We start from the raw sequence: 17,355 nt of genomic DNA on the forward strand, positions 1-17,355 counted from the left end.
GCCAAACTGAATCGCCTTTGTCTGGACTGTTACAGCACACGCGTCCATCTGCGCACGCGCCCAGTGCTACCGGAAGCTCCACCCACATCTCGCGAGAGCGTACTATTAGGGTCTCGCGAGTACTGCTCCTGGAGTCCTGACTGAAGCTGGGGAGCGCGGGTCTCTGTGGCGCGAACTGACTGGGCGTTTCCATTGTCGGCCTTTCGCTACAGGTAGGGGTTGGAGCGAGTGGGGGGCGGGCGCTCCGGGTCCTTGGGGGACGTCCCAGGCTCCACGTGAAGCGGATATTGGTCTTGTACCTCCACCCCGCCCCGGCCAGCCGATTCAGTTAGCCCACCAAGCAATCCACACTGTGTTTCGATCTGCAAACGTCCGCCTTTTCGGAGGCTTGGCTCTCACTAGGTCATTCAGCTAACCCAGTGTTTCTTAACCACGGCATTATTGCTATGTGGAGCTGGAAAATTATTTGTTGTAGGAGGCAGTCCTGTGCATCGTAAGATAGTCACAGCGTCCCCGGTCCGTACCGTCCAAAAGCCAGTAGCTCTCGGCCCTCACGCTCACAGGTATGAGAACCAAGTCTCCGGACATTGCCAAACAACCTCTGGGAGGCAAAATCGCCCCCAGTTTTTGAGAACCACGGAGCTGAGCTTTCATAGAATTTCCGCCGTTGTGTGCTCTGAGCAAGATTAAAAAAAGGTGAGCTCGATCCCCAAGATGCTCAAGTGTAATTAGAAAGAAAAGGAACCAGATCTCTCAGCAGTAAGAAAATATCGCAGCCAAAGAATTGAACAAGAACGAAGATGCCTTGTAGACTGGGTAAACAGTTTAGAAAAAGGGAGGCAGTTTAAGATGAAAGTAATCAAGGACATATCTGTGGAAAAAGTGTGACTAATCAATGCTTTGATAGAGAGGATTTGAATGATGAGCACTGAGGAGAGCTTTGCTGGAAGGGGGAAATGTGCAAAGGAATGGGGTGGGGGTGCGGATTCTGTCCTGGCTCCCAAAGTCGTGCCCTGGGGAAATAAGGAATTTAAGTCCTATGAGGACAAAATTGGTCAGTGTCAGCTTTTTGCACAGTACTGAAGAGTACAATGAGGTTTGATCCTTGGCTGTGAAAAGTTGTAAGTATCTAAAAGCCAGCAGGAGTAACACTTCAGAGGAGGTGAAAAGCCTATAGGTTTTTGTTGGAAATAATTGTGGAAGAGGGACTTAGTTGTACATTAAAGAATGGGAAAGGGTTGTACAGAATCAGGGAGAGCATTCCAAGCACAAAGAAGTAAGAACAGTCTGGAGTGGATGTAATCCAAAGTGAGTTTTAGAGGAAAAGTAAGAAGGCTGACCACTCAGCTCTATCAGAGGTGAACAATAAAGTTGAGAAAAGACGTGGAACAATGTGGGAATCTGTTTGGGGTATTAGTACATGATGTGGTAGTTAAGAAACATTATGGCTTTTGAGCAGAGCAGTGAAACAATGAAAACAGTGTTCTGATAAGTGTTGATATGTTACTGTTAAAAAGTAGAATCACATGCTCACTGTTTAAAAAAGCCTGAAGACACTCCCAACCCCATCTTTTGATCCCAGAGTTGAATAGGATTAGGTAAAATGTTCTAAGAGTCAGCATAAACCCACTTAGGGGTGGGGAAATTGCTTATAAATTAATGGAAGACTTCCCATTAGATACTTATCAATAGTATTCTTTTTTTTTTTTTTAAACCCACTTATTGCAATAGTCAGGTCCCTTGCCACACCGCTTTAGTCTTGCAGCCCCAGGTCTATGGAACAACTGAAACCACTGCTCTCAGGAGCACAGGGCAATTAAGTTCGTTTATAGAGGCTGTAAAGAAATTTTTTTGTAAGAAATGGTTGGCTTTGGAACTGGGATGCATGAGTTTTGCCTTGCATTTCCCTGCAGTTTAAAATTCTTAAGAGTTGGAAAGGAATTTTAAGTTAATTGAGATCATCCTCCCACTCTGGCACTGGTGGTCTTCTAACCACCCCTTACACATTTCTAGCTTCCTTGTAACTTCAAAGTAGCCCTGAGCTTGGCCTACAGAGCTGTTTGGAATGTCTTTCCAATCCAGAGTCTAAATATTTGGCACTCATGTAGGCACTGCACTCCCTATAGTAGACATGAATAATTAATCACAGCAATTAACTGCTGACATCACTTTGTCTTAGTTTCTTTCGCAGCACCAGTTCCTGGTTGATAGTACCAGTTTGTTAGAATTCATTCACTAGAAGAAACCTTTTGCCATCCCTAACTCAAATCCCTTTTCTATTAGATAGCATATAGTATTGTGCTGCACGCGCGCACACACAAGCAGTCTCCCCCTCACTGCAACATCTTCAGTTCCTCTTGTTTCCAGAGCATTCTCTAGCCTAGATCCCACCCTCCCTTGTCCAAGTTAGTTTAAATGCTGAGCTAAACTAGGTTAAGGTCAACCTCAAAGCCTCCTTAGAGACCCTGGGCCATAAATTGACATAGAATAAATATGCAGTGTTCTTCAGGTCCTGACACTCAAGTCAGCTGTGAGTCATCCCTTATTCAGCAAATAATCAATGCTTACTCGACCTCTGGCACTTTTGTAGCTCTGGAGTTACCACAGTGAATAAGACTGCATCTGTTTTCATACTGTGTATCATTCTAGCAAGACTACTGTCATCACCCAGGCTACAGGTCTCCAGTTTGTTCTTAGATACTGGCAAAAAGTGATTTACTTACTGTCTACCTACCATATTTCCCTTCCAAAACAAAACAATGTAAATTTTGCATGACTTGTTCTCAGTATAAGTGGAGTATGTGAATAAATAATAACCTAATCTATTTCTTCTAGGTATTCATATTAATGAACTTATAATAAAAGCTCCTGACACAGTATCTGATCAAAAATGGGAATTTAATACATATTTCTGTTGTATTAGTCTCTTTGAATGTGCCCAGTTATAGACTAGGAGACAACTTTTTTCCTGTTTCTGAAAATAGTAGCATTTATCTGTCTCTGAGGTTATAACACTTATATACCAGGGCTTACTCAAATGTTACTAATACACAATAACATTTTGTTAATCCAAGCTATATAATTTGTTAGGACCTGAAGACGTAGATTTATTGAAATGCCTATTTTCTTAACATGCCTACCTTGAAATTTGCATCCTGCCTAACTTGCTTTCTTCCATGCTTGCTGTTTGAAAGTTATTCTCTTTAACAAAAAATGGAAGTTAAGCAGATCTGTGTCCTCTTCAGTATGTACCATGTACTTGAAGCAGTTGACCTTTTTCCCCTACTCTTTCCTCATCAAAACCCAAAAATAGGCTTTTTAAAAATTTTTTTTAATATATTTCACACTTTTTCAGTTTCTTGTGGGCTTTTGCCCTTCTGATTCTAGGCTCACAGATTTCTGGTCCTGTTATGTTCATTACTAGTTAGTGACCTGCTTTCAACATCATTTATCTGTTCTCTTTAAGGTAGCCAGAGAGCACCTCATATCACCTAGTTGATTTCTTTAGTTGTCTCCCTCTCAAAAAGAGGATCAAGTCTCCCTAGCCACCAGGGACCCTTTCTACCACAAGTGAGAGTTCTGGCTCTCCTCATCAGCCACCAAGTCTAGTCCCTTGTCAAACTTTAGTAACCTTTCACAAACAGTGTTGATCACCCGAGAGTCCTGAGACCCCTGTGATTTCAGCACTAGAGCTATCAGTTCATTTCAGTGTTGAGGCTACTTAATGCTGAAATCCCACCTTGTCCCTAATTCCTGCATTCCAGCACATCTGAAAAACTACAGCCCCTTCTCTGCAGTTCCATTCTGCAAGCGTTGGGCATCCTTGTGATTATAGATATGTAGTGGAAAAAAAATAGGCTGTGTTTATTTCCACATTGTCTTTCCCATGTTGCTGTGGTTATCTTCACATTGGTATATCATGGCCTCCCACAATACCTTTCATGGTATTTTGAAACCCATGCTCCTGGTAAGTGAACTCCCTTTGTCCCCTGTCTCTTCATAAAACATACCTTCTACCCATGTGCTGACACTGCCTTTTTTCTTATACCCACAGGTTTCCTACTGCTGCCTTAATATTGCCACAACTTCAGTGGCTTAATATAACAAATATATTACCTTACGGTTTTGTAGATAGAAATTTGACACAGGTCTCACTGATCAGCAGGACAGTGTTCTTTTTTGGAAACTCTGAGGAGAATCTGTTTCCTTGTGTTTTCCAGCTTTAAGAAGTCACCTGCATCCCTTGGCTTTGGCTTAATCCTCCATTTTCAAAGCCCTGAACACTGTAGCTTTGTGACCATCTGTGTGCCTACATTTCCCTCTGACTTTCCTCCTCTGCTGCCCTCTTCCGTATTTAAGGATGCTTGTGATTATATTGGGCCCACCTGGATAAGCCAGAATAATCTCCTATCTCAGGGTCACTGATGAGCAGCGTTAATTCCATCTGCAACCTTAAAGCCTCTTTGCCAGGAATACTAACATACAGGTTCCATAGATTAGGACTTCTCAAGAGAGGGGCACTGTTGAGCATGATCACCTGAGCAAGGCATTTGGAAACCATGCTAGATTCTTCTCTCTTCCTCAGCTCCCCAGTTTAATTCCCAAATTCTGTGTAGCTACCTCCTTACCTCTAGACCTGGCCTTCCTTGGAGATGATTCAAGGGCCTCTATTAAGGTGATGGGAAAATTGAGCAGACTCATGCCAACAGGCACTTTAACCATATTGATTGCTTTATATAATTTATTTTATATATTGGAATTCTGAGTAATACTTGCTTTGTGGGTAGAAAAGATTGCTGAACTTTTTATAAGAGTTTGCAGTCATTGATCTGTAGTTGTGCTGTTCTGTATTGTAGCCATTAGTCACATGTGGCTATTTATGTTTAAATTAATTAAAATTAACTAAATTTTCAAACTTAGTTCTGCATTCACACTGGCCACATTTCAAATGCTACTCACTCCCATATTGGACAGTGTAGTTATAGAACATTTCCATCCTTGCAGAAAGTTCAGTATATTGGACAGCAATAGTTTGTCTCACCTTTACCCATTATTACCCAATGGTAGTGAGCCTGCAAGTAGTTGCTAAGTAATTGCAGGTGTTCTGTTCCTGAGACAACGGGGTTATTTTCTCCCAAGGTTTTCAGTTCTTCTGCTTCACCTGGCAGGTTTTCTTCAGTAGAATTGGGTGGAGAACTACAACCCTTCTTACTTGAGCAGTTTGTGAAATCAAATTATGGTCAGCTCAAGTCAAGAATAGAATGTAGGTAAGGAAAACTGTCTCATCTGCTCAACTGGGTGGTTTTTAACAGAACTCTTCATTCTATGCTCAAACACTGTGCATCTCTCCCATTGGTGGATTCCATAAATGGGCGAGAGTCTGGGGAGGAATGTATACATGTATTTCCTTCTGCTGCTTAAGTTTGGTGTTTGTGTGTTTTCTCCTATTGCTATTTAAATGTTTGTGCTGAAGAAAGTAAGCCCTTCCCTTGGGAAACTCCAGCTCTGAAGCCTCTTCCAACAAGAGTTTATGATATCATTATTGGTTCAAATTTCAAATTCCTTTTGCTCTTCCTGCACTTCCATTGGAGATTTGTTGCCAATTCCCCTAGTTTTGCATAGCTTTTGTATCATTCCTGCTTATCTTTGTTATTCAGTTTTATTATTTGAATCTTTCATATCTTTCCCCTAAAATAGGGACAAACTTTTTTTGTAAAGGGCCTGATGGTCTCTATTGCAGCTGTTTAGCTCTGCCATTGAAGGGTAAAAGCAGCCTTAGACAATAGTAAGAGGATGCATGAGGCTAGATTTGACTAGCAGTCTACAGCATGTCAGCCCCTGCCCCAAATAACATTTAAAATCCTACTTCATCATGCCAAAGGAGTTTGTCTACCTTTTCTCCATAGTCATAGTTAAAAGTACCAAGTCAAGTTAAAAGTGCCAACTAGGCCCTGATTTCCTGATTAGGAAACAGATTTCTGATTTCAGTGCATGTTCTGTGTGAATCAGCAGAAGGCCTGGTGAGGTTTGGTGAGTCTTAGGCTCTATCTGTCCCAGATGTCCAGGATGCTAACTGGATACTCCCAGTTAACTGGATTCCCACCACACATTGAGGAGTTACTAGATGCTACCTCCTGGTGTGTATATACTCTTCCATGTTGTTCTAGATAATCGCTGTGAACCAGACAGCATGCATTAGATTGTGGCATCCTTATAAGCATACCATGAGGAAACTGATGTTATCCCTGTTACACAGATGAGGAAACAGAAACTGGGAGAAGGAGGACCATGCCTGTGGTCACATTGCTAGTGAGAGGCAGAGCTAGACTTGAACCTGGCTTTGTTTAACTCCAAAGCTCTTCTTCTAAAAATACAAATGTGTAAATCCATCCACCCCCACTCCTCTCCCCACCAAGCCATCATCTGTCTTTCTGTGCATCTAAAGCCTGGAATCACTGACTATCCCTGCCCAGTTTCTTAGTTTTGTTTTGTTTTCTTTAGTCAACCCTTAACCCTAGTTCCAAGATCTCAATGCCTCAGAATTTTTTCCTTTTGGATTATTTCTTCCATTTTTTTCCTAGAATACAGAATTGTTTCTTCCTTATAAATTGGTGTATGAAGAGGCATATCATAGGCTCTTGCATTTGCAGACTTAAATTTGTAGCACACATCCTTTAGGTAGAAAGAAGACAAAGTATACAATTTGTAGACAAATGCTATAGTGTCTCCTTTATGTATACATGTGTGTGATACAGTTGTTTTTAGCTTCTTCTGAAGGATGCCTCCTGGAAATTTCCAAGGCAAGCTAATTATTGCTTTCATCTTTTCCACATTCCATTGTACTTAACTATTCACCACCCTCTATTAATCTTCCCAGGTGTTGATGTGCAGGCTAACTGGTTCAGTCCAAATTAAATGTAACTCCATCAGATACAGGATTCCTTGAGCTGAATGTTCCAAACTTTCATATCATAAAAATGTTATCTTTGTGATTTCATATTAGAGGCTTTTCAGTTTCCCTCTGGATATACAGTATATTGGATTCTCAGTATATTATATTCTATAGGACATATCATAAATATCTAATTTGTATAATCCAAAAGACACATATATATGATAATATACTGGAAAGCATGTCAAACTGAGTGGCATTCTCCTCTACAATGTGCAGTTTAAATTTAAAAAATTCTAGAGTTTGTGTTAATCATTTTTGGATTTCATTCAGTATTGAGTACTAAAAGTATATTATTTTTTATTTAATTTAATTAGGAGCCATATATTGAAGATAATGTCCGGAAGCTTCTACTTTGTAATTGTTGGCCACCATGATAATCCAGTTTTTGAAATGGAATTTTTGCCAGCTGGGAAAGCAGAATCCAAAGTGCGTATGAAAGCTTAAATTCCACATGAAAATTTTTATGCTCTTTTAATAATATGGTATAGTATGATTTTAGAAATGGAATCGATCTGGACAGATGAAGCAACTCAAGTCCACCACAGTTAAATGAGGGTCTCTCTGGAGGCCCACAGACTGATAGAAGCCAGCTAGGAGATGTCTTTGAAATTATTTATTCAACCTTCAATTCAGCATACACTTAGTACAGACTAGCATGATGCCCAGGTCTCTTTCCTATAATATTAAGTTCACTATGTCACCCTCTATGAAGTGCTGCTTCTAAAGTGCATGGAAAGACAATCCACCTGTAGTGGGTCTGGATGAATAGTCCTTGCTGCCTGGAAATGCCATGGAAGTCCATTCTGTTTCACTGAATCACATTTTTCCATCAGGACAGACATAGTAGATCAATTTATATACCTGAGAGGGTTAAAAAAGACACTTGCTCCCATGTCTTGCTGTCACTGAATCTACAGCACCTTGTTTTCAGTGCCTGTAGCACTGCTGTGCTGGGTAGTGTCTGTGTGGTCTCTTCTCCAGAGACTACCTGGCTGTGTGCAGGTAATTCTGAAAGCAGTACCAGAGGTTAGGCCCCTTGACTTTCTTATTGTCAGGGATAGGTCCAGAAAAATAAGCTTGGGCTGGGTACAGTGGTGCATATTTGTAATCTCAGCAACCTAGGTGGCTGAGAGAGAAGGATTGCAAGTTTGAGGCCAGTCTCAAAAAATAAAAAAGACTTGGGGATATATCTCATCCCCATGATGTAGCTCAGCAACCTAGGAGGCTGAGAGAGAAGGATTGCAAGTTTGAGACCCTGTCTCAAAAAATAAAAAAGACTTGGGGATATATCTCATCCCCATGATGTAGCTCATCTTGGGGATGTATCTCAGTGGTTTCAATCCCCAGTACCAAGAAAAAGAAATAAGCTTGGTTCAAGAACATATTACCAGCCATTCAAACAGCCGTAGAGTCTTGAGATGAGAGTAGCCCAATCCTTCTGGGCATGGTGGCACACACGTGTAATCCCAGCTACTCTGGAAGTTGAGGCAAGAGGATCACAAGTTTGAGGCCAGCTCTTATTTGGGCAATTTATTGAGACAAGACCCTGTCTCAAAAATAAATAAGGCTGGGGAGGTACGTAGCTCAATGGTAGAGCACTTGCCTAGCTTGTGTGAGGCCTCCATTCAATCCCCAGTACCATTAAAAAAGGAGAGAGAAAACAGTTCAATCCCCTCCATCTTTTTGTAATAGTACATATTCCTAATAAGTTGCTGAGAAATACACTATGTTTCTCCCGGCCTCCACAAATAGGCTTCAATGTCCTTTAGGACGAGCTGATTTTTTTAAATTAATCATAATGCACACTCTTAAGCATAAGATACTTTTTAACATGTCAAATCTTGCCACCAAAATATGAAATTGGAGGTATTTTCTACCTCGTATTGTTGCAACATTGTTTTCCCACAGTCTTATGAGAATGTTGTACATTAAAATTTTGGAGGTATCTCTACAGCTATAATTGCTTTGTGGGACATTGCTGCTTCTATACAATTTTTGTTCTCTCTAGCGGACCTGTGATGGACAGAGTAGCATATATAAAAACACTTTATTGCTTCACTTGGTCTTATTTCTTTCTCCTGTGACCACTTATTATCTTAAAGCATTTCTACCATTCATACCCATTCTTTCAAGTGTGATCATTAGTGTGAAGTCATGGAAAACACTGTTGTGAGCCAGACACAAAATACATCCATTACTCTAAGGATTCAATTAACTTCGTCATGGCAACGTGAGTGAAGTAAACATACTTTAGCTGTACAACGGATTCCAAGGCAACTGCAACCTTCCTCCAGCCTATCCATGGGAACGGTCTTTTTAGCAAAAGGGTTGTATTACTTTCCTGTAGCTGTTGTGACAAAATACCAGAACTTAAGGGGCTTAGAACAACAGAAATTTATTGTCTCACAATTCTAGGAGGCAGAAGTCTGCAATTAAGGTATTGGCAGGGCCATATGCCCTCTGAAGGCACTAAGGAAGGGTCTTTTCAGGGTCTCTTTCCTAGCTTCTGGTAGTTCCTTAGCACCAGTGTTCATGTGGCCTTCTTCCTGTGTGCATGTCTGTCTCCAAATCCCTTTTTATAAGTGCCCTGGTTATATTGGATCAGAGGCCCACCCTACTCCATTATGGCCTCATCTTAACCACATCTGCAGTCACCTTCTTTCCAACAAAAGTCACATTTTTAGGTACTGGGGCTTAGGATTTCAATAAATGAATTTTGGGGAAGATACAATTCAGGCTATAACAGATATTCATTAAAAACTGCATTTTCAAAGAAAGAATTCCACCAGAGTAGGCTGCATTCCAAATTGTGAGCTTCCTCTCCACATTATGGTGGATCAGTCCCACCCTCTCTGCCATTTCAGTTTACCAACTGGACACTCTTAGCTCTGACAGGATTATACTCTGCTGTTAACCTGATGACTGCTCACAAGCTGGGGCTGAGTGTGGCCTCCTACCACTCACAGATTCCCATGCCACATAAGTTCCACTCACCTGAAAGAGGCCTCTGGCAGGTAAGCACGAGTGCCAACTCTTCAGCTATCTCTATGGCTTCCCTGGTGCCACTGCTCAGGAAGCCCAGCCCTCTCTGCTGTCTCCTGCCCTTGAGATGGTGTGTGACACCCATTTTCTACAACTGTCCTTTGCCATCTCCATGGCCCTAGCCTCCCTAATATGTTCGCCTTGATCCACATTCACCTTACACATGTTTTTCATGTCTTTCTCTAATAAGATGTGAGCTGCTTTTTTGTTTGTTTTTGTGGTACCCAGTATTGAACCCATAGGTGCTTAACCACTGAGCCATACCTGTAGCCTTTATTATTTTTATATTTTGAGGCAGGATCTTCTTAAGTTGCTGAGGCTGGCTTTGAACTTGTGATCCTCCTGCCTCAGCCTCCCAGGTTACTGGGATTATAGATATGTGCCACCAACCTCAAGATGTGAGCTTGAAAGCAGGAGAATCTAACCCCCCGCCTCCCTGTTCTCCCTCCCCCCCCCCCTTAAGTGTATTCTTTCACATGCTTAAAGGGTTACAGAATTTGGTAACTTCCTTCTTTTAATATTAAAAATATAGTTTCTTGGAAACATTTATTGGCTATTTCTGTTATTGTTGAGTTTTAGGTATCAAATTAAAACATGAAAACAAGTTTTTATGTCTCTTGATAATAAGTGAAGTAAAAGCAAATGGTGTTTTTCCCTACAAGAAAACCACATATAGAATTTATAGAATTATTGGAATTCCTGATACCACATTGCAATGTTAATCTGTTGCTTCTCTCTGTCATTTAGGATGATCATCGTCATCTGAACCAATTCATAGCTCATGCTGCTCTTGACCTTGTGGATGAAAACATGTGGCTTTCAAACAATATGTATTTGAAAACTGTGGACAAATTCAATGAGTGGTTTGTGTCAGCATTTGTCACTGCAGGGCATATCCTTAACTTATTAGTAAAGATACTGAACTAAGGTTGGGTTAGCAAATAGAACATGGAGCACAGATACAGGCTCTGAGTCTATAGGTTTCAAAGAATCAGGTAAAAATTTTCAATTTATAGGCTACTTTCTTTTAATAGTTTTTGTAATTATAGTTGGACACAATACCTTTATTTTATTTATTTTTTCTACCACTGAGCCACAAACCCTGCCCTAGGCTACTTTTCTTTTAGGAAAAACTGTGTTTTAACAGATCATTTTAAAGTTATCATCTATGAAACTCAGGTTTAGCCAGGTGCAGTGGTGCACGCCTGTAATCCCGGCAACTTGGGAGGCTGAGGCAGGACGATTATAAGTTCAAGACCAGCCTTAGCAACTTAGTGAGGCCCTAAGCAACTTAGCAAGTCTCTGTCTCAAAAAAGGGCTGGGGATTTGGCACCCCTGGTTTAAATCCCCAGTACCTCCCCTGCCCCCAAAAGAAAAACAGGTTTATCTGAATCATATTGAGGATGATTTTACTTTGTATGTATTTCTGACTTAAAGATTATATTCTCTTTAAGGTAAAACTAAGTTGACTTTAGACCCAGTTTATGTATTTAACTTTTCCATCGCAAACTACCATGCATGTGACTAATTTGAGTAACATAGCAATTATTGCTTTTTCACTTTTCATTTCTAATAAAGATTATACCTTAATTATTTCACATATGAGATTTATTATGCTTCATGATATAAGGCAAGAAGATGGAATCAAGAACTTCTTTACTGATGTCTATGATTTATATATAAAGGTATGGTATCTTCTACAATTTTTAAAAATCTGATTATAAAAAAGGATTCTAGCTTTGACAGGAAACTGGACTGTTTAAGTAACTCCTTTTTGCAGTTTTTCATTTCACACTAGATTTTCCCAATTAGAACTAGCTTTGGCAACTTTCTCAGCAGGCAAGTCTTCACTGACAAGTTAAGATGTGTTTGGGAAAACAGCTCTTGGTAGGCTACTTCCCTGATAAATTAAACTATATTCACCAAAGGAAGAAGAATGATACCTTATCAAGTGATTGTGGTGTGATGGTCAGTAGCTTCTTTCCTTATTAGTAATTTCATTTAATATTAATTTTTTCCTACATGTTATAATGTGCTTACTTTAGCTAAGGAACTGATCATTTAGCTTTGTGTTAAAGAATATTAAAACCCCAATTAAAAAATGTTACAAGAATAACTTTTCTTAACACTGAACATATGACAAAAATTTTTCCTTTGTTAATGTAGTCCAAAGGACCTTACAGATTAATCCATGTATTTGTAATGTATGAATACAAGTAGGTTTGTGTTTCTCATACAGGGTGAATCTGGAAAATTAATTTAATTTACACCCACAATATCTATCCTACTACCATTAGTTTTGCTACAGGTACTTCTCAAAACTAAAACACCAAAACAAAAAATTTTCTCAAGGGGACATTAATGTTTAACAATGGAGCATTTTCAGTGAAACCTAAAAATGTGGTATTCAGACTTGTTTTGAATATCTTTGATGAATTTTTTTAAATAGATTTTTTTTAGTTAGATGGACACAATACATTTATTTTATTGATTTATTTTTACGTAGTGCTGAGAATCGAACCCAGTGCCTCATGGGTACCGCTGAGCTACAACCCCAGACCAATCTTTGATGAATTTTTTAAAAAATATTTTTTAGTTGCCAATGGACCTTTTATTTTTTTATTCATATGTAGTGCTGAGGATCGAACCCAGGGCCTCACACATATCAGGCAAGTGCTCTACCACTGAGCCACAATTCTAGCCCCTCTTTGATGAATTTTAATTTAAAAGTTTTAAATAATTTAGAGACTTGATTTATCAGCCTTTTTGCTTTGACAAACCAATACCTTCTTCTTTCCTAGTTTGCAATGAATCCATTTTATGAACCCAATTCTCCAATTCGATCAAGCGCATTTGACAGAAAAGTTCAGTTTCTTGGGAAGAAACATCTTTTAAGCTGAATGCAGAAAAATTCTGAAGTAAACAGTGTCACCACAATGGGGTATACTCAGGAATGTGTATATTGTAAGTAACTTGATTAAATAGTCTGGAAAACTTTTACTTGTCTCAGTTTATCTAAATCTAATAGAATTTCTTTATAAAGTAGTTACATTGTGTTTCATGTGGATTATCAACAATTTGCTTGTGAAATGTTATTTATAAAGAGCTTTTTATCAATAATCTTAATAAATCGAAAATAAGCTTTTGACTTTCCTGATCTTGATATAACAATTCATTAAAAAACAAAAAAGTCAAGATTGGGTAGACAAAAAGATTCTCCAGAAGTGAATGAGCTTGATAGCGCATACATTGACTGTATATTTGGAGATGTTATAAAACTTTATAGTACATAGTATTACTCAAGAAGCTGAAGCAGAAAGATTTGCAGTGCTAAATGTTGCATGCCTGCCTCTGTCAGAGGGTAGGAATAGGATCCTACTATAGTTCTAGAATCCTGGACCCATGTATGCAAAATAGACCAGTTATAGGCCACAGTGAAACATATTGCCTCCATGTCCTTATGTTCTTGTAGTTCCTCTCTCTGAAGACAGTAAACTAAGGGTTAAATGGACCTGTTGATCTCTATTGTAAAAAACTGTAATGCAATTTAAGAAATGTTATTAAAGAAAAGTTTAGATTACATTAACATTTGCAGTTGGCCTTTTTGGCTCTACACTGGGGGGACCAGGAATGGTCTTTCCTGTCCTTTAATAGTGTCTGATTTGACTGTAAAATAGTAAATATACAAGGAAGAGCAAGTAATAGAACTGGAGTCTTTGTGTGTGTGTGTGCTAATTGTGAGCATATCTGAATAACTTTTGAGCAAGTAATTCTAAGCTTGGTCTTATATCCTGTTATGAAGTTGCTACTGTCATTTTTTTTTACTCTATTTATTTAATATCTTAAATAAAGCTGTATGTTCAATATTGTGGTAATTTTGCTTATTTCTGGTATTGGAATTGAACTCAGGAGTGCCCTATCACTAAGATAAATCCCCAGCCCTTTTTATTTTGTATTTTGAGATAAGAACTTACTAAAATTGTCCAGGCTAGCCTTGAACTTGCGATCCTCCTGCCTCAGCCTCTGAAGTATAGATGTGTGCCACTGTGCTGGCAATTGAGGTAGTCTGATAACCAATTTTGAAGGGCCACCCAACACAACCAGTTTTAGTCCTATTTCCCCTATTGAAAATCTGCAAAGTAAAATAACCTAATCCAATGGACAGATCACTTCTGAGTAGGCACCATAGCTTTGGGAGCAGGCAAAGATACTCATAGAAATCTAGGAGTAATTCCAGCCACGCTAATAGGAGACCCAAGCATGTATTTATTGTGTATAACTTGCCCCACCCTTAGCATATAATCCTGAGGGCTATAAAGTGAGCCAGCCAGGAGCAGCAGTGTGTTAACAGCAGGAAGTCATAGGGCTGAGAAGATCTGCGTCAGGCTGTGTCTCAGCTACATCGGAGTGGTACCCTGCAAATAGCCTTCCTTTTCTCAAGCCTTGTGAGGGTGAGACTATATTCCCAGAGTTAAATGCCAATTTTCATATGTGGCTGCATCATTGAAGGAGCTCAAAGGGACGTCCATCAGAATGGGACTTCAGAAGTGGGCCACATAGGGAAGCAGCATTCAAGAAAGGGGCATGGAGAAAACACAAGAGGCTGACAGGATAGAACAAGGACTGGTTTAAGGGGGAAGTCAGGAGCTGAGCATTAGAAAAACAAAGGTGTTTAGCTTGAATCTGGTAGGTGATGCCTTGAAGATTCTGGAACACAAGAGTAAAGGGGTGAAATCAATCATAAGAAAACCATACTGTACTAGGCACATGCATGTCAGCACTAAATTGTTAATATACATTAGTACTCCCAAAGTGACCCAGATAAAATAAACAAATCTGGTTTTGTCCTCTCTAGCTGAAAATTTCCTAGGATGCTTCATTCAACATCCATGTTTCCTATGTGTAGAAGAGTTTCTGCTCTGCCCATGCTACTACCATAATAACTCTGTTACTTCAATATTTCTGGTTGACAGTCCTTGGCATCCTGGAAACCACAGACTATACGAGCTCTACCTTTCACTGGGTGCATGTGGTCGTCTTTTTTTCTCTTCAGTACTTTACTGCTTTATAAAATATACTGTGAAAGAACTTATATCATGGTGTCATAATAATAAAAGTGAGAAGTTTGCATAGGAATGTAAAAAGTAAGGTTTTCTTTTAAGATAAGGAACGTGTGTTGTTTTAACTTCAACTAGGGAATTTTTCACAAGGGTGAAGAAAAGTGGCAAAAACTTTAGTCCACTGATGGTATTGCAATTTTCCATCTCATGTTCCAAGTTCAGCAGGTTGCCTTTTTCTTAAAAACACTCTTCCAGGAATGGGGATGTGGCTCAAGCGGTAATGCGCTCGCCTGGCATGCGCGGGGCACTGGGTTCGATCCTCAGCACCACATAAAAATAAAGATGTTGTGTCCACCGAAAACTGAAAAATATTAAAAAATTCTCTCCTCTCTTTAAAACACACAAACACACACACACACACACACACAAAACAAAAAAACACAACTCTTCCTGCCTCAGCCTCTGAAGTATAGGTGTGTGCCACTGTGCTGGCAATTGTGGTAGTTTGATAACCAATTTTGAAGGGCCTCCCAATACCACCACTGTTTTAGTCTTATTTACCCTATTGAAAGTCTGCATTCATATACAGCTTGAACTTAGTTGTATGTATGACTATTGTAATGATAAGACACCATGTGGTGAGCAACTCCTTTACCATGGGGCTGTGAAGCATGACCTACAGTTCTTCCCATCTGTTCACTGGGAGGCTGGGCAGCTGCTTCTCACCACTCCTGCTACCATAGTCCACTTGTTCCCCACTTCTATTCCCTTTTCCATATTGTTCTAATTTGTATAGGTGGTACCTGCCATTCGAGTACCTTTTACTTTCTTTAAACAAAAGAGAATCAGATTTCTCGGCTAATTTTTGCTGCTGGTTGAAGTGCTTTTCCATCAGCTGCAGTTTGTTTGAAGGTCAAAGCTATTTTGTAAAGTTCTTCCTCCTCTTGTTTTTACATTTCAGTATCATGTTTGGTAAATTAGTGTTCACCAAAATTCTTTAAGACAACATGAAGCTGGATTATTCTCCCTTCAGCCTTTCTCTGTGGACACAAAGATCTGTTCCTTTGATCATCTTTTGTTGCACAGGTCTAAAATTTTGGGAAGCCAAAGAAATGATTTGTTACATATCCATACAGTTAATGGATACTCTATATACAGTAGAAATACTCCAACTATATATATTAAGAAAATATGACAAGGCACCATATAGTGGGTACACTTTTGATTTAAAAACAAGTTCAGGGGTTGTGGTTGTGGCTCAGTGGTACAGCGCTTGCCTAGCATGTGTGAGGTACTGGGTTTGATCCTCAGCACCACATAAAAATAAATAAGGTTTGTGTTTAACTACAACTTTAAAAAATTGAAAATTTAAAAAGTGCTGCTCAGCTGAGCGCCGTGGTGCATCATGTAATCCCAGCAGTTTAGGAGGCTGAGGAGAGGATTGCAAGTTCAAAGCCAGCCTCAGCAAAAGTGAGGCACTGTCTCTAATAAAATACAAAAAAGGGTTGAGGATGTGGCTCAGTGGTTGAGTGCCCCCAAGTTTAATCCTCGGATACCCACCCCCCAAAAGTACAGCTCATTCTAACATGAGAATATGAAGAAACCACCCCAAATTTAAAATGTTCCCCTATGACAAAACTATCCCTTATGTTAGGAAATCAGACTTAGCCTGCTTACTACAATGATGTGTGATTCTCAATGGTTGAGGAAAAATTTATTAATCTAGTTTTTCAAATTTTACTTCCCTACATGACAATGGGCTCCCCTACTCCACAGCTCCATAGCTGAGGGTCTTGTCCACATTAATTGCAGTCTAGATTTGAATTGTCTCCACAGGATAGGCATAGCATATGAACTTGACCCATGAAAGACCACAATCTGCTTTACCAAGTCTGGTCATTGCAGCAAGTCCTCTTTTTTTTTTAAAGAGAGAATTTTTTAATATTTTATGTGGTGCTGAGGATCGAACCCAGTGCCCCGTGCATGCCAGGCAAGCGTGTTACCGCTTGAGCCACATCCCCAGCCCAAGCAAGTCCTCTTTTTAGAACAAATAATCTTCAGAGCAAAAAAGTATCGAGTGTTTCCTTAGAGAAGGCACTAAATAATACCTTATCAAAGATGTCTTCATTTACCCTCTCACAAAGTACAATCCTTACTATAAAGTTGGCTTCTGTGTTGGGAAGATGGGGTTGCATGCGCTGCACAAATGAGCAACTGTAAGTCAGATGGATTCTAATATGTAGAATGAGAGAGAATGATTAAATCATTTTAAAGAGATGAAGACAATCAAAAAAGCAA

At 39.6% G+C, this 17,355-nt stretch overlaps 1 protein-coding gene across 6 annotated transcripts; it reads left to right on the plus strand.

Moving 5' to 3' along the window:
• The first annotated feature begins 44 nt into the window (after positions 1-44).
• Trappc2 (trafficking protein particle complex subunit 2) lies at positions 45-13,861 on the plus strand. 6 transcript variants are annotated; one of them, XM_058572581.1, is made up of 7 exons: positions 45-212; positions 5,169-5,267; positions 7,270-7,381; positions 9,820-9,969; positions 10,745-10,888; positions 11,596-11,682; positions 12,799-13,861. In XM_058572581.1, the coding sequence occupies exons 3-7, from the start codon at positions 7,289-7,291 to the stop codon at positions 12,895-12,897; spliced, it is 573 nt and encodes a 190-aa protein (XP_058428564.1). In that variant the 5' UTR covers positions 45-212; positions 5,169-5,267; positions 7,270-7,288; the 3' UTR covers positions 12,898-13,861. The 6 variants fall into 6 exon arrangements, with proteins under 6 accessions (XP_058428564.1, XP_058428562.1, XP_058428566.1 ...); XM_058572579.1 differs by lacking the exon at positions 5,169-5,267; XM_058572584.1 differs by lacking the exon at positions 9,820-9,969 and having other exon boundaries at positions 138-212.
• The last annotated feature ends 3,494 nt before the right edge of the window (positions 13,862-17,355 follow it).

The sequence above is a fragment of the Marmota monax genome, unplaced genomic scaffold (assembly GCF_021218885.2).
Source record: "Marmota monax isolate L192 unplaced genomic scaffold, Marmota_monax_Labrador192_F-V1.1 WCK01_AAM20220418_F8-fsc00089, whole genome shotgun sequence".
Taxonomy (NCBI): domain Eukaryota; kingdom Metazoa; phylum Chordata; class Mammalia; order Rodentia; family Sciuridae; genus Marmota; species Marmota monax.